At 44.7% G+C, this 25,911-nt stretch overlaps 1 protein-coding gene across 1 annotated transcript in view; it reads left to right on the top strand.

Moving 5' to 3' along the window:
• GALNT16 (polypeptide N-acetylgalactosaminyltransferase 16) overlaps window positions 1–25,911 on the top strand; it is a gene marked incomplete at both ends in the record, with an annotated part of 71,183 nt that overhangs the window by 31,644 nt on the left and 13,628 nt on the right. The window contains 8 exons of the mRNA XM_082282970.1: window positions 5,206–5,381; window positions 8,165–8,263; window positions 14,565–14,632; window positions 17,059–17,124; window positions 18,475–18,596; window positions 20,652–20,739; window positions 21,719–21,803; window positions 22,836–22,939. Coding sequence (XP_082139096.1) covers window positions 5,206–5,381; window positions 8,165–8,263; window positions 14,565–14,632; window positions 17,059–17,124; window positions 18,475–18,596; window positions 20,652–20,739; window positions 21,719–21,803; window positions 22,836–22,939 — 808 coding nt within the window. The remainder of the gene's footprint in view (window positions 1–5,205; window positions 5,382–8,164; window positions 8,264–14,564; window positions 14,633–17,058; window positions 17,125–18,474; window positions 18,597–20,651; window positions 20,740–21,718; window positions 21,804–22,835; window positions 22,940–25,911) is intronic.

Genomic DNA, 25,911 nt, shown 5'->3' with positions numbered 1-25,911 from the left:
GCTGGCAGGGTTGGGGGTTGTGGCAGTGACAGTGTGTGAGGCTGTGGCAGCGGGGTAAATTGAGGGGGGGCTTCAAGAGGGAAGAAGTTTTGGTGAAGTTGTTACTCCCTGGTTTGCTTTGTGTCCATATTGGTCAACTAGACCTTCTAGTCAGTTAGGTATTCCATGGAAAGACACTTACTAGGGATGGCTTGGAATTGAAGCTTTTCACTTCTGGGGTTTGACAGAGCTGAAGCAATTGTGAAAATGAGCTTAAAACAAAGGCGAAGAATGGCACCCCCTGCTCCATTAATTGTGCTGGTGCTAAACACTTGTAAGAAGTGCAAGAGCTGCAGAGTATACATCCTGTCACATAAAACTGCTGTTGGACTAATTTCACAGTAACTGTAAAATTATTAATTGCATTTACCTTTGGGAGTTTTACATACCTTACTCTAATTAAATAATGATTCCTCATGACCCCTGGAGTATGGTTATTCTTTTTGAATTTGGCCAAGCCTGCTGTTAAAAAAATGCATCTTGGGACCCTGAATTCCCCAGCTCTGGTTTTAGTGACTGTTAGCACGATGTGGCAGCTGCTGTGCCTGTGTCTGATGGCAGACTGTGACAATGCACAGAGATGAATGGCACTGTCTGTATTACAGTCTTGCTATTTCACAAGGAATCTGGCCTAGAGGAATATCCCTGTGTTAGTTGACAAATGGGGCTCTCAAGTTTTCATGGACATGCATGGCATTAATTCCTTTCCCTTAATCCCTCATTTACAAAGTTAATTTTGCTATTTAAATAGTTTCCGGCCTCTCAAACCGTGTCAAAACACAAATAAGAACATGCTATCAACAGCACAAGAGCATCTGAGTCCATTTGGTCACTGAAAGGCAAAAACATATGTGAAAATGAGAAATGGTGAAATAAGATTAGAAGGTTTACAGTGTTTCCTGAAATTTTGATATGTGAAATGTTTGGGACAAAACTTAATTTGTGCAAACTGTTTGCTAATCCCTAGTCTAGACACTCACATTTCCAGTGCCTATTCATCTTTATTTCTGCTTCCATGTAGCACTTTTTCTTTTGTTTTTGATCTATCAGAGAGCATCAGTCATAAGGAACTGGGCTCTTCTGCTCCCCTAACTCGCACTTGTAGTTCCAGCCCCAAACATGGGGATACAGGGCATGTAACTACATCAAGGACCTAGGGGTATGAACTGTCCTGTTGGTATGGTAAAAGTCTTAACTCTGCACTCAGCTGTACATACTGTGCCTTTAACATACCAAAGCTAATATCTGCTTGTATTGACTTCTTCCTGAAGTGAGAGGTGTTAATGTGAAGAGACAGGAAAGAAGGGGGTAGACATTAGTCCACCCTTCTCACAGGGTTTGGCAGGGTTTCATAGAGAACCTGCACTGTTCCTGTCAAGTATCATTTGACTTCACAGCAATAAATGTCCTGTAGTCCAACATCTGTGTTCTAGGAATATAATCTGATAGAGCAAGGCACTCCTTAAAGATAAGCTTTATATTCACTTTGTCAGGCTAGTTCATAGCTGTCTAATCTCCACTCCGGATTGTGTTTGCTCTGCTTTTTTAATCTGCCTTTGCTGCTGTGTGGTTTGTAATGAGCTGTAATGTCTAGGGCTTTACTGAGGAGTTGCCACTGTGCTGTCTCTGCCATGTTTAGTGTCAGCACAGACCTGCTGAACTGTAAAGGTCTGCAGTGCCCTTATTGAGTTGCATTTACTGTTTTCAGACATATTTTCCCTGTGTTGAGGTAATTTTTTGAATTTTAATCCTGTTTCTCAATGTGTCTGACATTTTTTCTGGATTTCCTATGGGTTTGACAAACATACTGTCTGAATATCCAAGGTATTTATGAAAATACTGAATAGTGCTGGATCCAGAACAAACCCCTAAGACTTGCTCTTACCATAGCCCCTCTGCTGTGACAGTGAACAGCTAATAATTATGCTCCGACAGTAGCTTTCCAACCATTTTCACCCATTTTGCAGTAGTTTCGCCTAGACTATTATTTCTCTAGCTTGCTAATGAAAACATCTTAACAGCCTCTACCAAAAACATTATCAAAGTCATTATGTAGCTATCTCCTGCTTCTCCGTACCCTTGAGCCTGATTACTCCATCACAGAAGAAAATTAGATTGGTCTGACATGATTTGGTCTTGACAAATCTCAGTTAGCTCCTATTTATTACTGTCTTATCTTCTTGGTGCTCATAGGTGGATGTTTGGTTACTTGTTGATTATCTATTGATTAGCTGCCTTTCTGGAAGCTGAAGCCAGGCCCTCCTGGCTATCATCCTCTGAATGCTCCCTTTTCCCTGTTTGAAGAGAGCACAAAGAGATACTGTCTGAGATAAAACTGCAAGTGGGGCTTAACTCTTAACTGGCAATCTTTTTCCAGTGCTCTTTTACCACTTTTTGATGTGTAAGTAATGTGAGAACTTTAGTATCTAGAGGAATTACCCCTGATAGTTCAAGTTTAAATATGTCACTGCCTTGAGGGCAATGAAGGGCCTTCCTGTCCCTGCCCACCTCCCGGGACTCTCCCCTCCCTGCCCATGGCCAGGACCCCAGGGTCTCACAGCCCCTTCCCCAGGGACGCTGCAGCAGGGCTGGTCTGCAGCTCCCAATAGCTTTGCCCTGCCCTGCCCTGCCAAGGTGGGCCCCCATCCTGTCCTTCCCCAGAGAGGTGCCTGATTCCCAGGGGTGGGGCTGCCCCGGTGCCCCCGCCCCGGTGCCCACTTCTGGCTGGGGTGTAGGACGGTCCCTGGCTGCCAGACCCTGCTCCCCACCATAGGGAGCACCCAGCCCTCGCGCTGTCCTGAGAAGAATGTCTCCTGAAGATATATTGTCATTTCCAGCATTTTCTAGTGTGTTCCTGGCAACATAAACCAAAAACAGCTGTTGCTTTTACGGGACTTGGAGAGGCAAGAGATAAGTAGCAAAGGGCAAGCGAGTGATTGCAAAATATTTAAAGGTGTGTGATAAGCTGGGGTTTTGCTGCAAACCAACATTGTTTCTAGGGCAAAAGGAAAAAGAGAAATGGAAGCTGAGTTTGACAAAACTTCTTGTATGATTTAAGGAAAGAAAACATTTCAGTTTTTAGAGGTATGAAAGTAATTATTTTCTCATCACACTGAAAATGCAATTTGAAAGAAGATTCTAGGCAGCAGACTGTGAAACCAGCCATCAAAGTAGCTAAGATGTTCCAATAACCCAGCACCATGACCAGGTGATGTGGTGGTGGCTGCAAGGGGCAGAGAGGATGGCAGCAGCATCCCTGGAAAAGGGGTGGCAGAGCAGGACACTCTGCCTGGAGGAGCAGAGCAGAGGCAGGCTCACCCAGCAGAGTGTGCCTATGTGTGTCCTACACAAGGGCAAATCCATAAACATCGCCTTGGTTGTGCAGTGGCTGAAGGAATTTCTCTGTGTTGAAAACAGTAGCCTTTTTTTTCTCCCACAAAAAGAGGTTTGCCTCATTCTTGTATGGTGGGAAAGGGAAATCTGAGCATCAGGCTGACCCTTGGCTGTGTTAGGCATAATATTACGGGCCACCGTCAATTTTTTTTTTTACTTAATTCATCTTCTCTCCAAATGGAATAGTCCTAACCTCTAATTTCTCTTCATCCTCCAGTACCTTCCTTCCAGATACAAGCTTGACAAAGCTTGTGCTCTGGCCACAGCTGCTGAGCTGTCACTGATTTCATATAGCTGCTCACGATGGTTTCCGTTTTCTCTGTTCCATTTGCAGTGCACTCAATTTGCTACATTTCCCATCTCGGCAGACCGAGTGCAGGGTTTCATTTGAGCTGTCCACGGGGATGCTCAGATCTGTAGCCTGAGTGGTCACGGTTCATTTGAAATCCATCAATGTACATTAGTAGTTCAATTTATTTTTTTCTAATGTTCATTGTCTTGCACTTCTCTATGCTGAATTTCATTTGCCATCATCTTATCTGACTGACTGGTTGTCTGCACTGCAGGGTAGCCCTTGTCAGAGAAAGGTGCAGAGATGAGTGTTCTTCTAAGCACTATCCTGCTTAAAGAATTTGCTGTGGTGTTGGGTCTCTTGAATTCTTTCCCAGACTACTAGAATGGCTCAGCCAACATGCTGTGTGGTACTGGGGGCCATTCTCTGGTCTCTTGCCCTCTGTAACTCCTAAAAGGAGCCGTTCAGCACAGGGAGAAACATGATCAAGCCTGGTATTAGAGGGAATCCAAGCTATTTTACAGAAAATTATCTCAAGATCTGTGGATTATCTAGTGCTTTGAATGAGAAGTGTATGTGCCAGTATCTGCCTCTTGCAGCAGTTTTAGGGAGCTCCAGGACTCCCTTGCAAGGCTGGGAGTGTTTTGTCTTCTTCATGATTTGGTCTATCAAACAGCTACCACAGACAACTTGTTAAACTACTTTTATTGTATAAACAATCTTGATTGCTTTAGAAGCAGATAGTTTAGAGTTTGTAGGTTGTTTCCAACCAGAATCATGAACTTGAGAGTTCAGCACAGGCCAGAGCTGTGCCTGTCCTCTCTCCTGATGACCCTAGTGAATGATTTTCAGGTGCTGGTATTGTACTGACTATGTGGCCTAGGAAGGTTAGAAGAAAGTTAGGAGAGGAGAGGGATGGCCCAGGTCTTTTAACTCTTATGGGGTACTGGGGACAGTCATGTGCAGCTTTCAACTGTATCAGGGGCATCTGTGAGACTGGGCAAGTCTGAGCAAGGCACAGCAAGGAACCTGTTAAATCAGCTGCCTCTGTGTTTGTATGCAGTAGTGACTATCGAAAGGCTGAAACTGCTTTTCCTCAAAATACTGTGTCTCAGCCACCTTGGCTGGAGACTGCTCTCAGACATTCATTTCCTGGAAGAATTTCCAAATGCCTGCAGTCTCACACATTCTGTGTAACAAGTGCTAAAGGGAATTTGGCTCTGCCTGTGCTATCAGGAACAGCAGCTTTCACCCCAGGCTCAGTCAGTAAGGATAGTGAAGCCTGCAATTTTGTTCAGAGATGGCAATTTTAACACCCTATCTGTGAGGACTTCCTGCTTTCCTTTCCAAGCTCTTGCCTGTCCTGCCTTCCCCCATACCTGAGTGACTTCCAGATGTGTGGCAATGTCTGAACTTGCTACCTCTGTCTAAACATGGGCCAGCTGCTCTCCCTGACGCTCTGATGCTTGTCTCTGCTCTAGATGACGAGGGCTCCCCAAGGAGAGAAGAGCAGCCGGCGGGGTTTTGATGAGAAGGCTTACTTGTCCTCCAAGGTGCTGAAGGCTGGAGAAGACCCCTACCGCCAGCACGCTTTTAACCAGCTGGAGAGTGACAAACTCAGCAGCGATCGACCCATTCGGGACACCAGGCACTACAGGTACCCTGCAGCCCCTGCTCCGAGCCGGGGCTGCTGCTTGGTGCAGGGCGTCCACTGCCCTCCTGTGTCAGTCTGCAATGCCAACAAAGGATATTTTGGGTTTTTCTTTGCCAGCTATGGTCCACTACTTCTCTGAATTTCATGGTTCATCTGGAGAGGTCTCAAATGTTCGGAGAACCTTGACTAATTCAGTCCCAGCTTGTGACTTTTCTAACATCTCTTTTTCCAGATCCAAGCATCATCCTGTTTTAGCACAGCCCTTCCACTGCAGCTCAGATTGCTCATTGGACAGTTGTTTTTTGCCCAACTGCCCCCACACTCATGGCTTCCCTCAGCATCCTTCTGTCCTGGCTGCACACAAAACACACCTTTGTTGCAGCCTTGCTCTTTTCTAGTGTTTCTCACCGCTGTGCCCTGGCTGTCTGAAGCTGGTTTGCTGCTTCTTTCCAGCCTGAACATCACTGGATGAGGGCTGCTGGGGTTGGGATGAAACTATTGTGCAAATACAGTGTTTCATGGCTTGCACAGTGCTTATTGTTCTGTCCTTGTTTCACTGAGGGTGAATTTGTTCTGCTGAAAAAAATCATCTTTCAATTGCTAATAGTGCTCAGGTAACTATTTTGTAGTTTCTGGAGTACAAAAAGGTAATGCTGTAATAAAAAGAGGGTCCTGAAAACTGAAGGTTTAATAGTAATAGGATAGTGTACAATGGTCTACTTTAGTCCTAGACTCTACCTAGAACTACAGTTCTAGGTATGGTTGCAAAGCAACATTTCACAGCTGCTGGGAGCAGGAAACCAGGCATCTAAATTGATTGAAACTGTGAAAAGGATGCCAGGAGGCATGGAGCTTTGTGAGCCTGCCAGCACTGACAGCCATCAGAGTGCTTTGTGAAGGCAAGCAGTCAGGACCTTGGTTGTGGGATCCAAGTCTTAGGCTCCTGTTCTCCAGCATATTTGGGATTGGCTTCCTAGTGACCTGGAGGCACTGGTGTCATGTCCTGTGTTACTGACAAGCCTCCCTGCCATGCAGAATTGCTGTTTTCTGTTAATCTGCTGTCATGTTCTGGCCTGAAATCAGCCCACTTCAAAGGTGAATTATTGTTTATTTTGATCTGTGATGGCATGCAGAGCATGCTTTTTGTGCAGAGCCTCATCTGAGCACTTCAGTCAGAAGAGCAACATTTTGTGACTCCCTGCAAAATAAACCTATTTCCATGTTTCTCCCCTTTATGGGGAGCAATTTGGGAATGAGCAATCTGTGTTTGAGAATCTTATGTTATAACAATATTGGAATAGTTGCTGGGATGGCAACTCAGGATAACGACCTATTTCAGCTGACTGAAGTTAGGTTGTGGACCTGGCTCTCTGTTTAAGGAATGGGGGGAGTCTGTAGGCCACTAAAATATCAATTTTTCTTCATGCACCCAAGCAGAGCATGGACATACTTGACTCCACATCCTACAGGCTCCTTCTGACTTAGCATGTAGCTGTTTCTTTGATCCAAAGGGAGGGTCAACTTTCAAGCACAAACCTTGTCCTTGTTCTTTGTGATGCTGTAGTGATGCTGAAATATTGGGGAAACTTCCCCAAATAACACATACACCAGCCTCTTCTGCTTTCCCACTTCATGATTCCTTAATACATTTTGTATGCATTACATCATGGAGTTATTTTGAAACAATAATAAATATGGTCTGTCTCATGTCCGTTCTCATATTTTCCACTTTAGTCTTTATCAAGGTTTCTTTGTATATTTGAAAATTGCTGTATGAAGCTGCTGTCCCCTTAATAAAACATTGCAAGGAAAAAGTCATAAAACAGTAGGATTGAAAGTGATGATGAAAACAGTAACAATTTAGCAACAGCCATGAAAGAATATTAAGTAAATGTGGAAGTACAAGTAGTGGGTCTAAGAAGCAAATTGTATTCCCTCTCAGGATGGAAATTCAGTCTATGCAAAGCCTTGAGTTATTAAAGGTAGGTGTGGGCTCTTCATCAGACAGGGAATTAGAGCAGACTGACTGCAGTTTGACACTGTCTGGAAGTTAAGAAGGCAGACACTTTGGAGGAGCAGGTCAGCCCAAATGTGCCATGCTTAGCATCTGCCAGAACTGGATTCAGGATTCACATCTGTGAGTTGTTCCCCTCACAGAAACTTTGTTCTCCACAGGGAGAAGCAGCCTGGTGCAAGATAATCCTTGGTTCTGAGTGTGAGAATGTATGTATGTACCTAACATTACAAAGTCAGATGAGAAGATAGAAGGGATTGCTCTTCATTGCCAGGGGGGCTAATAGTGTTGAGCCTCAGCAACTCCCCAGTGGAGATCACAGCACTAGCGAGTGTTTTCCTTTCTGTCGAGTGTCCAAAGAACTTGAAGTGCTTTATACAGCAATGCCTGGGTATATCAGCTCCATGCATCCTTAGCATGTGTATGTCCTGTGCATAAACAAACAAGATTTTATGTGAATCACAGGAAAATCCAGGGACTAGAGTCCATGATGTTGAAACTTAGCTCACTATAAAACCCATATGGCCTCCTTAGCATGCAGCTTTGTGAGTTTAGGTATCACAGCCTCCAAAAGTTGCCTTTCAATAGGCACAGTTGGTTTTAAGCTCTGCCAGCCTTGGTGCAGGGGCTGCTGAGGCCTCCCTTGCTGCAGCTCAACTGTGCCAATTCTGATTTTAGCATATTGCTCTCTTGTTAGAAATTCCAGGTACACTGCTGCAGTGGCTACTGCTGGGTAATGTTTGGGTTACACTTCTGCTCTCCTGTGCTGCAGGTGCACTTCTGTACGCTATGACACTGACTTGCCAGCCACCAGTCTCATCATCACCTTCCACAATGAGGCGCGATCTACCCTGCTCCGCACGGTAAAGAGGTGAGTTCAGCTGGGGTGCCACACCTAGGTGGTGGAATCTGGAAGTGCTCTGGTGGAAATTAGGCATTTTCCAGCAGCTAGACAAGCAGGGTAGCTGCAGTTCCCCGAGTGATTGCATTCTACTCTCGAGCTGGCCCACTAGGACAGGCCAGGGGCTTGGATTGGCACTGTGGGCATATTTTCAAATGCACAGCATATCTGTAGTTAGCCACTGTATGGCTCCAACTGGGGGAGTCATGAGCAGCAAGAAAGGGCAGCTGGACCTGCATCCACAGGTGAGAACAGTCTATGTGAGCTTGGTTTGGAAGAGTGAGGGGGGACCAAAGAGAACACTGTGTGTTGGCAGGTGCAACTTGAGGGATGGAGACTTGGGAGGGACTGTGTTCCACACATGGAAATAAGCAGCCAGCTCTCTGCTAGGGCACGTGTTACAGGAGCTGAGGCTGGCTCAGTGAGGGCAGGAGCACAGCTTGCAAGTCTCTCAAGCACGAAGTGGTGAACAACTCTGGTGGAGACCAAGCCCTTGCTCAGAGTCCCTTGCTGGTAAACAGCTGCTGGACCTGATGGGCCACCAGCTTTGCACACAGCCCCTGCTGAGCCTGCAGGACACTTACTATCTTGTACCAGTGTCTCCTCCTATATGAATATCTGTAGGGGCCAAATCGAACTAAGTAAATAGGTGGCATAGGGCCTGTCAGCATCCCCAAATAGATGGAAACTTGCAGTCATCTGTACCACAAAGTGATGTTCCAGCTGCTCCTTCACCTCCCTCTTCCATCACCCCCACAAAACCCAGGGAGGCTCTTTTCCTTTTAGTTTCTACAGAAAAAAAAAAATGCCCTCTGACTTCTCTGACTTATTAAGTAATTTCTCAAAGGGTCTCTGAAGCCTGCAAGCAGGCCCAGGAACAGCCTGTTGAGGCTGAAGGAAGAGTGAATTGTCTGTGTAGAAGGTTGAGCTGATGGTATCACTAACAGGAATGCATTATTCATCATTGCCACTTCTTCCCTTGACAGGCCCTGTGGACTTAAAGAAATGTGCTATGTGAATGGCATGTCTAGAAGGCTGGGTTTCTGCCTGCCAAGTTTGGTGCTATTGTGTTTTCAGAGACCTGTATATATTGCATTAACACATTTTGTCTTTTTATTTCTATAATTTCCTTTTCATTTGAATCATACAATACCACTCTACAGAGTCACTGCTCAGAAAATGAGCAGACTTGTTTGGAATCAGCTAGGGCAGCTGGAGGAGATTTCTGCCTTTTCAGTCATAGGTCAGACAGTAAACAGGCGCTGAGAAACCGTGGTAGTAGGATCCTTAAGAAAATTTCAAGGTAGCCAAACAAGTAGCCAGATGCCATGATAGTTAAATGAAGAGAAGATGATATTCAGAGCAGAGTATTACATAGAGAGAGAAATGGATATCCAGATCCCATGGAAGTGATGTGTACTAATGAGTGTCACTGATGGCTGAACAGGCCAGGCTTTCTCAAAGCCAGGTCAGCTGAAACAGGCTGTTCAGGGCTGTGCCTGGTGAGTTTTTAGTATCTCTAAGGATGACGACTCAGCAAACTCTCTGGGCATTTTCTTCTCAAGGCTAAATAATCCCAGCTCTCTCCACCTCACCTCATCCATCTGATGCTCCAGTCCCTTAATTATCTTAGTGGTCCTTCACTGGACCTGTTTCAACATGTCCCACTTTTTCTTGTCCTGGAAAGCCCAGAACTGGACTCAGTACTTAAGATGTGATATTACCAGTCTCTCAGATGTGGTCTCCTGCAACAAGAGCCCCCAACAAAGACCTTGAAAAATGAGTGACCCATCTGTTCAGATTGGTCCCTGCCATCCTGCTGCCACTGGAGGAGTGCTGCTGTGAGGAACTGGCTGCATTCTGCTGTGAATGGTGCAGTGGATGGAATTTCCTCCCAGACCTCTGGCTACAGCTGGGGTTTTCATTGCCAGATGGTTTACAGCCAGTGCAGGTGATGGATTTATTCCTTCCTTAAATCACATCAGAAGTGTCACTAATATATCCCTGTCTCATGAGAGATCCTGAAGGCTGTGTTCTTCTTGGACTCTACAGTACTTGCAGTGCCACACAACCAAGCATTGCTAGTAGCCTTGTCTTTTGAGCACTGAAGGTTTGACAACCATACACGGAGGTAAAGGCTCAGGTCACGGCTGCACTGCTAGAAGAGGCATAGGCATAAATCTGACTTACATGTTGACACTGATGTTATAGAGGGATTTGACAAAGCTCTTCAGGGCCTCTTCTGTAACCTGAGAGTCCCATCTTTCAGCAAAACTCGTCTGAATGTGCCAGGCTGAATTACTGCTCTGAGTGTAATTGTTGCGCAAGTCACATACACAGTCAGTGCACCAGCACTACGTAATTACTTTGCATCCCTGGCACTTTGGGATAAGTCAAGTATCAAAGGGACATAACTGTTCTGTTCTGTTGGGTTTATGACCTGGCTGTGAGTCTGCAGAGGACCACAGTGATATTAAGCAACAGGAAGCATAAAATTGCATTGCCTGCTTACCTGCTGACTAGTCAGGCTTGCAGCTTGTAATTATTTTTGTATCTGTAAGAGCTTTCTTAAACCAGGTAGAGCATGATTATTTAGATAATTAGAATGAACCATTTGAGATGCATCTGGTCAAAGCTAAATATGATTCTACTGTTATTAGGGGCCTTTTCCCAAGTTCAGTTATCATAATTACACTGTGGGGATGCTATAAGAGAAATGGGTGTGAAAAAGGAAAACTGATGGCAATGAGCAGCACTAAAAGCAAAATTTTCTATGTCTGAAAAGCTGAATCTTTTGAGGTGAGTAGAAAATGTATTACCAGTTGAAGTTTTCATATGTAAACCTTTGCAGGTGTGGTTTTGAGTGTCTGAATTTGGGCAGTCAAAAACCAGGCACAAGACTTTGGGAAATTCTAAAATGAAATACATGAAAAGGGTACCGGGATTTAACTGACCTTAAACCCAGAGGGAGCCCAAATGTGCTCCCCTGAGCCAGATACTGGCTTACTGCAAGGTAACTCAACAAAGTAGCAATGCAGGTACCAAAAAACCTTGGGAAGTGAGCCAAGGATGATACTCCTGCATCACAGGCTTATTGCAGGATGATCTAAACACGGCAGCTGTAGGGGCCAGATTCTGATCTGCATACCCTTCTTGCTAACCCCACATGCATGTGTGAACACATGGACTTTAATGCCTCTGGCAGCTCAGCAGTTGCCTACTTCTCCCTGCTGTCTCTGGGATCTCTGCTGTTGGGTGGAAACAACAATGTGCTGTTGTTGCTCCTTGAGGATGTATGTGTATGTTTGTGTATGAGGGAGAGGAGGAAATAGAGGAGTGACCGTGAGGAGGAATAACATATTCGCTCAAGTGCCCTGTTGCTTGTCCCTCCTGGCCTTCAGAGGCAGCATGGGCTGCATACCTGCCTTCTAGTGTGGGCTCCAGCCATATGTTTTCAGTGTAGAGGGAGACAACTGGTTAAAAATATCCAGCAAGAGACTAAGAAGGGGAATAGGGAAAAAAAAAAGGGAAATGGGCTATCAGGCAAAACCCATGAACATGCCAGTTCAAATGGCTTGTTGCTGGCATCCTCAGTCCTGCAGGAGATGTGTGTCAGTCAGGAGTTGCTTGCCTGCTTTGATCTCTTTTCCTTGCTAGGACATAGCTGTCACTCTTGAATCAGTCACTTGCTTGGCATCCTGTTCTCCTTCAGAAACAACTGTCACTCAAAAGGCATTTTGTGTGATTGATGTCTATGCATGATTAATCATTAAGCCATACCATCACTTTGCTGCTGTGATCATTCTTGCAGAAGAAAATGTCCACTGCTTTGTTGTTTGGTCGCTCTCTTTCTCTTTCTGATTTCAGTCACTATTGCAGGGACTGTTTGGTTTTGGTGCAAATGTAAAGGTGAATTGTCAGGCTCTAAGTCAATGGATTTGAACAGCTGTCAGTGGTTCAGTGCCTATGCAGAGAGCGTGTTAAAATTCTGATTAAGAGGATGCTGTTGTAATGCTAGAGCTTTTGGTGTAGTATCTCATTACAATGACAATTTAAATAATGGCAAAAAAGGATATTATTTTAGGGCAAAGGGAAAAGATACACTCTTCTGCTAATATCCAGAATAAACAAAATTATTGGTGAACTGAGGGGGGGATGGACGGAGGAGAGAAACTCATTGGCAGTGCTGCTGTCATGTCATGCAAGAGAGTAAGGATTCTGATACAGAAAGAAGAAGGAAGCTGTGAGAAAAGGCAAAGTAGGTAGGGAATCCATGAGATTAAGGGGGAACCAGAGTCCATGTTTCTGCTGTAACAGGCAATTGTCATTTGGATTTTGGAATTCTAATCACACATTTTTGTGTCAAAAAGTGATTGTCATGGCAGTCTCTGCACCTCATGAAGGGAAATATTAGGATTACTGTGCTCCTTGTTAAAAAGACAGGGAAGACAAAGTGCAAGAAGATTAAGTACCTTTCCCAAGGAGCCACAGCAAATTAACTGCAGAGCTGAGAGAAGAACAGGACACTGTACAATGAGCTGTGAACTCCTCAAGGGGTGTGTTTTCTCCACTGGGGAATCAGTGGACAGGTAAAGAAGAGAGAACAGAATAGGTTTTCTTCCCCAGTTATGTTGAGTCGAAAGACCTGAAATTTGTGGAGAAAATATGAGCATTGCCAGTAGTCAAGCTAGTGGAAGAAGATGTAGAATACCATTTTACAGCCATAATACTGCAGTCTATCTGGGTTGTTTTGCACTGTGTTTGCACAGACAAGAATTTCAGTGCAGGGCAACCTTGTCTGTAAAATATGCAGATGATGGTTGTGCTGGGAGAAGCTTCACTTAGAATGGCAGAGGAACATCCCCCCACCTCCCACCCCACCATACTAGAGGATCCAGAGAGACATGAGTCAAGAGAAGCAAATGAGATTCAGCTTTGGAAAATGCAAGCTCAGTCATCTAGGGACATGTAAGCTCAAAATACAAACACTATCAGAAGCATATAAAGCAATGTGAATCTGAAACAGAGTGGGATGTGTTACTGAGCAGCAGAACAGTCCGAATTTTGCTGTATGAGAAAGCAGAAAGCTCTTCCGACTTCAGCTCAGTATGCAAAGCCATCAGTAATGTCACTTAACAAGATGGTAATTTGTTTCTCTACACCTTCATTGATGGGAGTATGGGACTATTCTTGTTGTCTATTTGCTATATAAAACAACAACAAAAAAATCCAAAAGAGAAAAAAATCCAGAAATTTTTCTCCAGTATTGCTCAAAAGAGCAGGTGCCACTGAAATGAGACAAGTTGCTAGAACTAGGAGGACAGTATTTGCCTCTGCTTTTAGTATTAAAATTTGCATAGCTGCCCTCTTCATTGGACTGCCTAAGTATCACTGAACAACCTTGTTGAAGTTAATGAGGACTGGTGTGTGCACAGAGGCTTTGGAGGAGGCTTGAAGGGGAAATATGATGTGTGATGGTAGTAAAGCCAAGAGAAAGACTTGAAGTTCATGGAAAATGAGTTCAAGCATTTTAAATGAATGAGACTGAACCGAACTGCTCAGACTCCAGGGTACCAGAATGCTTTGAGCTCTGAGGAGGGCTCTCCTTGTGTGTGTCCTGCAGATGCAACCTCACTGCTATCCCAAGGGTATTCCATGGAATGGTGCAACCAACCTGAGGAGAGGGGGTGCTTTCAGCAGGTGTGGTGCTGGTTTGAAAGACAGACAGGTAACAGCAAAAGAGGGGAAAAAAAATCCAAATCCTGAATATTGGCAATACTTCCTTCCAAAGAAGTGAATTGGTGAGGAAGTCTGAGCAGGTCTCACCTGTTGCATTGAGATAGAGCTCCTTGGTGGGGAAAGTGGCAGCACTTTCTGCTCTCCAGCAGTGATGAGTTTTGCCTAGAGCCTGGCAGATGGGAATGGCCATTGGGCTGCCTCAAGGCAGGTGGTGCTCTCCATTTTGCCTGTTTAGAGGCAGAGAGCATGCTGCAGCATCCTTTGCTAGCTGCCCCAGGCAAGTCTCACAGTCAGCTCCTGGCTGTGGGTCGTTGTAAGGTCTGGCTGAGATGTCACAGCTCTCTGGGATAGTCTCACTTGCAGTTTGGCTCCTGCCAATGAACACTGTTACAAGGGCAAGGTCACCACTTCCACTTTACTGCAGTTTGGTATTCCTGCTGTAATGCATAGCACAGCAGATTTCTATCAGTCCTAACATTGTTGTTATTATGGCAGCTCACAAAGTGTCTTTTTCTTTCCTGGGTCCCTGCAGTGTTCTGAACCGTACCCCTCCCAGTCTCATCCAGGAGATCATTTTGGTAGATGACTTCAGCTCAGATCGTAAGTTTGGACCTATTTCCTTTACACTTACTTCTTCCCAGCTGTTTTCCCACTTTTTGTTTGGTCTCTTGAGTCTCCCTCCCTCACAGATTCCCTCTTGTCTGTATGCAAGAGAAAAAGAAAAAAAAAGTAAGTCCTTCTATGTTTAATGTCCATGCATGGCAGAGGCCAGAACTTCTTCTTTTTTTTCTTTCCATTGGGTCTTCCTTTTCTGTCAGCGTGGCAGTTTTTGCTAGGTTGCCAGAGATCTCTGTCAAGTTTCATTATGCACCATTTGGTGAGCAGTTTAGCACAGATATATATGTAGCAATAGTGTACATGAGCAGGTAATTACAGACCAGGAGACAAGAAGAGGATGCAGTGGAGCCTACAGAAAATTTCTACCTGGGGTCCTGCAGCCAGGCCGAGGTGAGACTGGCTGTCTGCCTCCCTGTGCCTGGGATACCAGGTGTCCCTGTGGGAAGCTGTGGAAGAGTTACTGCTTTGGACAGCACCATACCTTCTTCTGCAGCTTGGCACAGGGATGGAGTGTCTACTGCATGAGTTCCACCAGACCTGCAGACTGGAGGTTCTGGAGTCTTTCCATCTGAACAGTTGCCCTTGCTCCTGGCTGTTGTGTAGTAGTTGTGAGGTGGTGGGGATAGAAGACTTCTTGCTTCTCCCATGATGTGTTCTAGATTCAAGGACAATCTAGTTATGTACCTTTTATAATAATTGATAATTACTCCTTCAGAACACTTTACAGATAGCTGCGAATGCCCACCTTGGCCTGCTGAGGTAAGGAAGCAATGCTATTTTGATTTTGCAGCTAAATACTTATGTAGCTTTGGCCACAAAAAAAACATTTTTAAAGGTGGGTGCTGAGATGAGGGACTTAAGTTTCTGAGGGCCTTTCAGTGTGATTTTAATAAGTACTGAGCTGTGCTCAGCTGTTTAAGTTCAGTGTTCTGAGCACTGCCAACAACACATTCTAAAAATTCAGTTCTCAATGGGCAAAGTTTTCCAGCCCAACAATAATGGATTTCTGGTACCTGTTCTGCACAGGGTTCAACCAGAGACTCCCATTTAGGCTCCTCAGTAAATAGAAACATTTTTTAAAGGTTCTATCGTATCACAGCTCTTATTTTTTCACTGGCAGCTGGATATTTGTGGATATAGCCACTTCCCTGAGACACTTTCATGGGGGCACTTCAGCACATGTTTGAGGTCTGACACTTTGCTTTAATACCTGCCTCAGTTTCTCCAAATATACCGAGAGTCTGTCATCTCTGGCAAGTAGCTACAGGCAGAGTGAGGTACTCCACTCCTGCAGAGTGAATGACTTAATAAGGATTCTCATACCTGAAGCTGGGACTTGGCCAAGATAAGAGCATTGCCTTCCCTTTTAGCAGAGTTCCAGCAAAATCTTGATGCTCTGTAATTCAGAGCATCTGCCACTTCCCTTGGATGATGCAGCATCTGCCAAAGTGACGACGTAAGAGCAGTATTTCAGATTGCACATATCCTTGAGAATGGAAATGCTTTACAGGAACGTGCTAAGAGGTGCACTGTGGCTAAGGGCCTTTTCTTTCTCCCCAGAGTGCTCAGTCTGTGGGAAGATGACAGCAGGAAAGAGGGGACATGAGACATGAAAAGGAATATGGGATAAGAATGGAAACTGGAGTGAATTTGATGGAGCAAGAAAAAAGACCAAGTTAGAAATTGCTATTGCTATGACCTCTGCTAGGGCAGGAGTAGAGAGAGGATGACACAGAACTAAAGACTCAGTGCTCATTGGTACCTGGCTGGAGCAGGTAACTGTTCCTCTCCCTCATCTTCCCAAGGTAATGTAAATGAGGGATGCCAGGAGTTTCTGGCAAGCTGCCAGCAAAGCTGTTGGTCAGGCATCCATGTGTCAATGTGATGGTGTCTCCAAGGAAGCGGGTCACATCCCAGTGGCCTTTATTAAATAAAATCAAGCGGAAACTGCCCTGAGAACAAATGGCAGGAAATGCCCAGATGAGCCACTGAAGGCAAAGAGAGTGGATAAGATCACTTTATGTTACAGAACTCCCTTTTCCTTGGCACTTTGGTGATTTGCAGTCTTGGTTGCCTGTGTTCCCTCCATTTCACTAGTGCCCAGAGCCACGCTGCCAGCACATGCCCCATTGTTCTTGTGAAATGCTGAGCAGGGGAGATGGAGGCCTGGCTGCTCAGAGGATTGGGAGACACGGGCTCAGCTGCCTGAGGAGGACAGCAACCAGGCAGTGCTCTTCTGTGTACTCTATAGACAACAGGATTAAGGCCATCAGGCTGATTAATATGATGTTAAATGAAAGCAGAATTTCCCCTCCCATGGAGAAGCAGGAGGACAGTTATTTGGGGCTCTCTGTTGAAGCCAAATAATTCATGCATGTGTGCCAAATGTCTTTTTTCCCTTCCCCAAGCTGAGGACTGCCAGCTCCTTACCAAGATCCCAAAGGTCAAGTGTCTACGAAACACCCGTCGAGAAGGTGAGTGTGGAAAGCTTTCTAAGTACAAAGACTTTGCCTATTTTTCTACATGACCCTGGTTGCCTGCCAGATGCTTACACATTGTTTCTTATAGTTACAGTTTGTTTTTTCAGTGTAAGCATTTGGAAGCTCTATGGAGGAAGAACACAGCTTATCAACTCTCAGGCTTCAGCAGTCTCATTTAGTACTTAAGTAATGAGGAGTGGTGCCCAGAGGCCCTGGCTGGAACAAAGACCACATTTTAAGATTTTTATAAATAAAGATGCAGATGTAAGTCTTGTCCTTTTAAACTCTAACTCTGGCACTTTCAAGTGCAAGATAACAAGCCATGTAGGAGACGTGGGAGAAGGAAAAACAATCATATATCTGTCATAAAGAGGTACAATTAAGGAAAGTTTTTTCTCATATATCTCCTACATACATAAATGACACTGACTTTCCCAGCTGCTCTTTAGTTGACTCACATGTGCTGGCTTATTTCTAAAGCTGTCAGTGCACAGCAGGTTTGGAACGAGGATGTAGAAGGAGAGACAGGAATCACTGTTCAGTTCACAAAGAGCATCCCACATAGTGGGATGGTCTGTAAGAAAGTAAGGAGTCATCTGAGAGCCAGGGTGATATCTCTGCAGGGCAGAAGAAAGGACAAATGGGAATAAAGCAGACCACCCAGTAAAGAAGGCAAAAAGCAGAGAGTAGGATTTGGCCATGGGGAATTGGTGACAGAGGCAGCAGGGTGCTCAGTGGGAGAGAGAGCGAGCAGGCAGCAGCGAGGTGTCTGTGAGAAGGACTGGAAGGGAAGAACAAGGAGCCAGGTGAAAGTTCTGTGTCATGGACGGAAGTGACAGGAGAGGTCATTCATTGTGTGGTGGGAGGGTTCATCTGACTGTCCCCAGGGTACGCCCTGCCAAAGCTGCTCTCTGCTTCTGATGGAGATGTGATGCTACAGTGGGGATTCTGTAACACGCGTATCAAACAAGGAGTCCCGTGGAAAAGAAATAGATATGGATCTATTCTTGGTAGATGTTTCAGAGATGTTTATTTCTCCAGCCGCAGGGCCGGGGCTCTGCCGAGGAACTGCTCAATCACGGGACCCGAGGGTCCCTGCCCACACAGGGGAACACAAAACAACCGATGGGGAACGAGGCTGAGCAGGGGCAGGGAAATCCCGTGTCTGTCCCAGGGCCCCTCTGCCAGGGCTACATGGCAGGGGGGAAGGACCCCGACAACGTGATATAGGAGAATCACCTGCTCTTCCTCTCTAATGGCCACACAAAGAATTTTTTCTGAAGGAGGCTCCACTGTTTCCCTTCCTAACCCTCCGGCTCCTTTGCTGTCCTTTTCTCCCTGTAGGGCTGATTCGCTCTCGGGTGCGAGGAGCTGAAATGGCAACTGCTGACATCCTCACCTTCTTGGACAGTCACTGTGAAGTCAACAACGAGTGGCTGCAGCCAATGCTTCAGAGAGTGAAAGAGGTGAGCACCATGTCCCACTCTGGGATGGATGGAGCTGGCCTGTCTGTGCTGGTGGATCCTCTGCCCTCACATGCCATCAGCAGTACTGGTGAGAACAAGGCCTGCCAAGGTACTCTTCAGGCAGGCTGTTACAGAGGAAGGTACAGCCTGAGTTAGATGGGCAGGAGATCCCTGATGGGATTCTGTGTTCTGCCAGTGTGACAAGGCAGGAGGTGCAGAGTGATGGGATCCAATGCTGAATGCTGGAACCACCAATTTGTACCTCTTTTCTCCTGCAGGCATCGTGCTTCCTAGTGCTGTTCACCTGTACGTAGGACAGCCCCTTGGGCAGCATACATTGTGCAACTTTTCCATGGTTTCCATCTCCCTTGCTGCTGGACCCTCCCCTCTGCCTTGTCAGTGCCAAAATTTTCCTTCCATTAATGTTCCCACTGAGCTACCAACATACATCACCTGCATGCCGGCAGCTTCCTAGCACAGAGAAGCTACCTGTGAGTGCAGGGATGTCCCTTTGATGGTTCACTTGGCAAAAGATTGATGTAAGGCATGAAGAGTGAAAATGAGGCAGAAATATTAGCAGCTGTCACCCTGACTGCGCTGTAGAGCTGGAGGGGGAGACCATACGGCTCTGCTGTAAGAAAAGGCAGGGGAGAGGCAATGGGAGAAGCCATGCTTGCAAGTGGCTGTGATTGTTTCCCTCTGAAAGGAGGATCCCATGAAGTAATGGACCTGAGGAGAAGGGGTGGAGGCTTTCATGGTGCTTTGTAAGCATGTCTGATTAGCTTAATGTGAAGGAGCGGAAGAAGGTGAAACTTCAGAATTGGTGAATTAAAAGCTTCTGCATTTTATTCCTGTCCAATGAATTCTCTGTCTCAGAAGCCAGTAGATGTTTACTTTACTTACTGGCCTTTAAGCCAAGCTGCAGTGCCAGCATAGGGTTCCCCAAGCAGAAAGAATCTCACTCATTTCTTTATGGAAGGATCTAAATTGCAAAAGCCTGGGTACTGGGTACCAGTTTTTTAGTGAGCAGATTTCAAGTCAACCTATTTCTGACCTACTTCCTACATTTCTGATGTGCATCCTATTTCAGATTTCAGTCTTGCCCTAGCCAGTCCTGGCACTGACTGGCTGGAGTAGTGGCTGGCACACCAGGCTGCCAGGTGGGTGCTTGGCTCTCAAGCTGGGCAGACAGACTCTCATTGGGCAACCATCACAGCTCAGATGGGAAAAAACATGAATGGTAACTCTTAGCAAGGATGTCCCATCCTAGCAAAGTGTGGTACGTCATCAGGAACTATTGCAAGGCACAAAATGAAGGTTTGATAGGAAAGGCACAGACGCTGGCAGCTGTCCAATAACAAGGTGCTGTTTCTGGTATTGCCAGCTCAGCTTCATCTTAGATGTCAGCTGTCACAACACTGTCTTTAATGCCCTGTCTCATGATGTTGAAAAATTGTTCAACTTCTACTTACTTTAAGGATTGCAAAGGAAAACTGTAACTACCTATATGCCTTAATGGCAATAAGGTACTCACAATATATTGATATTATAACGTATACAATGTGTCATATACACATATAAAGGTATGATGTTTGCACTATGAATCTTAAATGTGGGGTCTTGATTCATAGTACTTCTTAGGAAGATGCTTTATTAGGGGTTTGATAATTTCTGGGCTGATGGTAATGAGTTAATTCAAGGACGGTTGAGCAGAAAGTGTGCTGTCAATAGATATCAAAAGCAAGCAATTAACTCTTGGGACAGTGATTCATGCCCTGTGACTTGGGCAGGAAATAAAGAGCTGTTCCTTAGCAGCATTCCTAGGTGTTGGAGTCCAACTCCATTCCCCACATCCATGGAGTGCAGCTGGCTAGTACCCACCACCTCCATGTTTGGATGTAGTGGCCATAGATCCCTTGCACACATACCAGAACCATATTGGAGAAACCAGACAAAGATTTACATGTACAACTTTGTGTTTCCTGATCTCTGGCAGCTTTGCCAGACATTCAAGAAAAGCCTGACTCCTATTTTTTCCCCCTTTCTCTCCCTCAGGATTATACCCGAGTGGTGAGTCCAATCATTGATGTTATCAGCCTGGATAATTTTGCTTACTTGGCAGCATCAGCAGATTTGAGGGGAGGTGGGTATAATGAATGGCTTATGTAAGTTAGACCTGAGGGATGGTGCATGAAAACTAAGTTGTATTCTCTCCAGCTTTCCGAGAAAAGAGTGTGATGATCTTTCCTGACAGATTATCTGTCCCTTTTTCTCTGAAACTTGCAAAGTCAGATCTTTTGAAGAGTTAGAACAAAACTCAACTGGTATTTTCCTCTTGAACTTGAATCACTATCATAACATTAAGCAGTTTCAGGATTTAGTTGATTAACTATCTCACCATGTCCTCACTATGTGACATGTACACTGGAGTCTGACTGGCACTCCAGTTGCTGCTTTGATTGCCAGGCTATCTCATGGCATCTTCTGAAAAGCATTTACACCTCTCTCCTCTCAGCTGAACCCCCTGCAGATGTTCCTGTGTTCACCCCACTTCCTGGTGCCCTTCTACATCTTTTATGGCTGGGGCTCACTGCTGCACTGCTTGCCAGCCAAAGGCTACCTGTTCTTTGGCTACCCGTAACAATGGTATAAATTTAGTGACTGCACTATGCTCTGCTGTCCACCACAGACCATCTAGAAGTACATAAGTACATCTATTAGTCTTCAAAGACATGGTGGTTCCAATGATCTGCAGGCCTTTGTTCCCAGAATATATCACATCCCACAAAGTCCTTTATTAAAGCCTCATAACTTTGGCAGACAGGGTTTGCTTTTGGTAAGACGAACTGGCCGGATTACAATTACGTCTCAGACTGACAACACTCTCCTGAAGGTGTGGAGTGAAATTGAGGAGAGAACTGTAACGCTAAGAATGGTAGTGCCAAGACAGAAGCTGGTGAGGTCTGCATTAGGATAGACTATTGCCATTTTGGGTAGACTGTGAGGGAGGTTGGGGAAGGAACAGAGGGATAGCCTGTGATATAAAGGTGGAGACTATCACTGAAGCTAGTAGTACTCTTTTTACAATAAGAAAACCAATTTGGCATGTCTTTTCTTTTCAGGGTTTGACTGGAGCCTTCACTTTAAGTGGGAACAGATACCTATAGAGCAGAAGATGTCCAGAACAGACCCAACTCAGTCTATAAGGTACACTCTGATGGACAGGGTACAGTCCTCCAAATGCCTTTACTAGGCCTTCACCAGTGTGGCAAGGAGGGTACAGGGACTGCCTTGCTGAGGGCAAAATGCCACAGCATTCACTTGATTATGACAAACTCTTCATGTCATTTCCTGAGTACATTGAAGCCTATACCCTAAGTGTGAGAGTACTGCTCTCTGAATATTGTGAGAATAGCGATTATGTACTATCATGCACACCACCTCTGCAAGCCACCTCTGCTTCTCTCTGTTTGCTGTTGTGTTCTTCCTAACTCAACACTCTGCATGCCTCAGAAATCGCTTTGGGGTTTTTTAATCACCTCCATCTTTCAGATGAAAACTTAAGGAATTAAGCAGATAAACAGTCATTTAGCATGTGTAAAGCAGATCAGAGAACTGAATCTTACCTAGTAACATGGGCATAGAATTACTCTCACCTATTAAATCTGCATGTCCACAGACAAAAGAAATTCTCTTGGCTGGTGCAGGTGTTGCCAGCCTCACTGCAGGGTACATGGCTCTGAGACATGTAGAATGTAACAAATCCTGATAGGAAAAGTCACCATGCTTGTCTGTATAGGCAGACGGCTCCCTGTTTGTAATGTGAAAGTATCATTTAATTCCTCTGTGTAATTTGTGAGCCTCTGTTTTGCACTCCAGAAGCAACCAGCTTGCTAACAGCAGAGCATTACATGCAGCAGCCTGTCACACCATGTCTAATTGGTGAACACAGTCAGCAGTGTCCGTCATTCCTTCACACTGTGCATATTTGTGTCAATGCAAAAGACACAGCATTACTCTTGTAGTGCTTGTAAGACCCTCTAACAAAGGCATGAGGATGATCTAGTGAGGGGCATCTCAGAAACCTGCTGCAGGCTCACATTCCAGCGCTACTATTTTTCTCTTTTAAGTGAGGTGTGATTTGTGAGGCCTGGACAAATTGCCTGCCCTTTAAAATTAGGTTTGTGGTGCTACATATATATGTGGTTATTTTGCCTGGATTTCTGTTTTCTCTTCCAGAACCCCTGTCATAGCAGGAGGCATCTTTGTGATTGACAAGTCCTGGTTTAATCACCTGGGAAAATATGATACTCAAATGGACATCTGGGGAGGAGAAAATTTTGGTAAGTTTAGGATGCTTCAAGGGAATGGCACACTAATGCAGAAGCACTTCCCAGTCTTCATCACTTACCAGAACTCTTTTTGTGAGAAATCTGATGTTCATGTCAGTGTAAGGTTAGGGACATGTTCAGGTAATCCCCAAGGTGGTCAGAGCTGTATTGCTGTCAGCATGAAGTAAATGGAGACTTTGTGTGATCAGGGCTACACTCTCCTACAGGCATATGTGCTATATGCAGGAGCTTCCACAGTACAAGAAAGAAAGAGGAACATCCTGATATTTAAATTGTTGCTTGTTTACGAAGAATATTCCTCCAGTTCTTCCCATGACGGTCTGTGGTGCCCCAGCTCTGAAGTGGGCAGCCACTCCTACAGCCTCCTCTTGTACCTGTTTGTCTTGCAATTAAGTCTGAATTGCTTTCCCAGCTTGAAAGTCAGAGAGATACTTTTCCTAATAAACCCAGCCTCTTCGTAAATGGAAGTTGGTTACAAATAGATTGAGAAAGCAAACATTTGGAAGCAGGCTAGGGCATCACAAACATCTGAGGAATTCAGAGGCCCAGTGTAGTCTGTCCACTCATGTGCTGTTATGGGGCACGGTACTTAAACCCATCTCCTTGCACTTAATGGTGGCACAGATATTCCAGGCATCTCTCTCTGCCCTGTGTGAAGGGATGCTGCAATGTCACCAGGTATTAATGACAAAAGCAAGAAGAGTGTTAAAGAGAGGTTCACAGAGACCTCAAGTATTCAGGACATTCATTTAGAAATGGTGCAGGTGGAGCTGAAGAGATAAAAGCCTTACTTTTTGTAGGCAACTTAAGTAGATTTCTCTGTAGCTAACACTGCCAGAAAAAAAAATTCTGTTTCTACAGCTTCCATAAATGTCACAGATTTGTAAATAAAACCCTTTAAAGAAGAATTTGTATGGTGTTTCCTAGCACCTGGAGTATCTACTAGAAAAAATTAAATGATCAGGAAGAGGAAACTTGTTTCTCTGAACACAGCCGGGAGAGCTGCCTCTTTCTGAAATGCTCTCTGAAACCATGAAATAATATTTTGGGCTGATAATAGACTCTAGAGGTACCACATTTTAAAAACAAAATATCTTATAACGAGTGTTCTCTGTTTTCCCAGGTCTTGCTTCAGCTTTATGGTATTTGTTATATTAAAAAGAGAAATTAAATGGTGCTGGCATTGGAATCTCAGCAGTGTTAGTAGCATCAGCTAAGCACTGTGGCAGAAGTAACAGGAAGCCTTTGCTCAGGCACAAAGATCCCCTCCCCTATGTCCCTCAGACTCCTCTGCAGCACCAAACTCAGCTCCTTGCTGTCACCAGCCCTGCTCCAGCTGCAAAGCCAGCTACTTGGCCATTCTGCCATCCTCTGAGCTGCAGCTGTGTAAAAGCTGTAAATCCCAAAGATGGAGAATATTTCTTTGGGCTTTTGTCTGTCTGCTTCTGCCCACCTGGGAGCCCAGTGTTGTGGTTTGGTCCATATGTCAGTAGCATGACATTAAGTAGAGAGAGCTCTTTACCATAAGTAGCAGTAAATTATTTGCATGCTCACAGCCAATCTTCCAGGTAGAGCTGATGAAAACCATGAATTGCTCCACAGAATTTGCTTCATTCTCCTTGAAATGGCTCGTGTAAAGCCTGGCAGTGGCTGGGCCAGGCTGTGTGTGACTGAGCCACAGGTACGGGGCTTGCCAGTTTTGCCTTGTTGTGAAGTTTTTCTTCAAATTCAGTGTCTCCTGTCACTTGTCCCTCATCTGCCATCAAGTCTGTTGCTGTTGAAAGCTGAAGGATAGAAACCAACCTGGATTTGACAACAAAAAGTATTCATTTTCCTTGAAGAATTTTCCTTGAAGTATTCATTTTCCTTGAAGAATTTCCTTGAAGGGTTAATTTACCCTCTTAAAAAAAAAGTTTACCATACTTAATTGAAACTGGGTTCTCTGATCAAGGAAAAATATTGATAATGTTCTGAAACATTATTTTTACGAAATATTACAATTTTGAGTGGAAAGGAACTGTTTGGATTAGGTCATCATTTGTAGATGAGATGAGAGAGTGGTTCTAAGATGGTGTGAGGAATCCTCTCTTGGGAAATGGACATCACTTTTAAGTTATACATGCCAGACTGGGAGTTTTGTTTTTGTTGTAGGCCAAAGTGAGTCAGAAGCTCATTCCAGGAGAGCAAATATCAGCTGGACACATCAGCAGACAGAAACTTACATCTTGGGGTTTTTTTTTTATTTGTTTGTTCCTAAACTCTTCCTCTCTTCAAATCTGGAACTCCCTGTTAGAAAGAATCTGAAAATAATTAGCTCTGGATAAGAGTCATGAGAGAAAAGAGCTAGTGAGAAATAAGACAAAATATAGTGTAATCAAATGGGGTTTTTTTACTTAGAAGCTAGATTAAACACACCATCTTCCTCCACCCTGCAACTCACTGTTTGAACTACTGCTCAGTATGCAGAGAGGAAAACTGTGGAGAAAGATGAAGGTTGGGAAGATGTTAGAGTGTATACATGGTTTCACACATCCATTAGATCTGGATACATAATTTCTCTTTAATTTCTAAGCATCAGAGCCACATGAATCAGGCATTACTGGAGGGAGATCCCAACTGAGTAAAGTTTTTGAAGTAATCAGTCTGTACAACCTGAAGCCCTTTTGGTAAGGACTACCAAACCACCCAGATAATTTTCGTTTTCCTTTTTCCTTCTCTTCTCATCACCACATGAATTGGAAGTGGGAAACCCCTTCGGTATGGCAGTGATTAAACTTGTGAGGACAGACCCATAAGCTTGAGCAAGGTCACATACCTTCTGTGATGCAAATAAGTGCCTGCACATCAAAGCTCCATGCTCTTCTAATCCTTTAACAAAATGTTGACTCTAGCTTCAGGATAGGGTGGATTTCTTCAAGTAGCAGGATTCTGTCTGTATTTTCATAGTCATGCTATATTAGACT

Source organism: Coloeus monedula, assembly GCF_965178545.1.
Source record: "Coloeus monedula genome assembly, chromosome: 6".
In the NCBI taxonomy this organism is placed as follows: Eukaryota; Metazoa; Chordata; class Aves; order Passeriformes; family Corvidae; genus Coloeus; species Coloeus monedula.
This window is presented reverse-complemented; position numbering and strand designations above follow the sequence as displayed.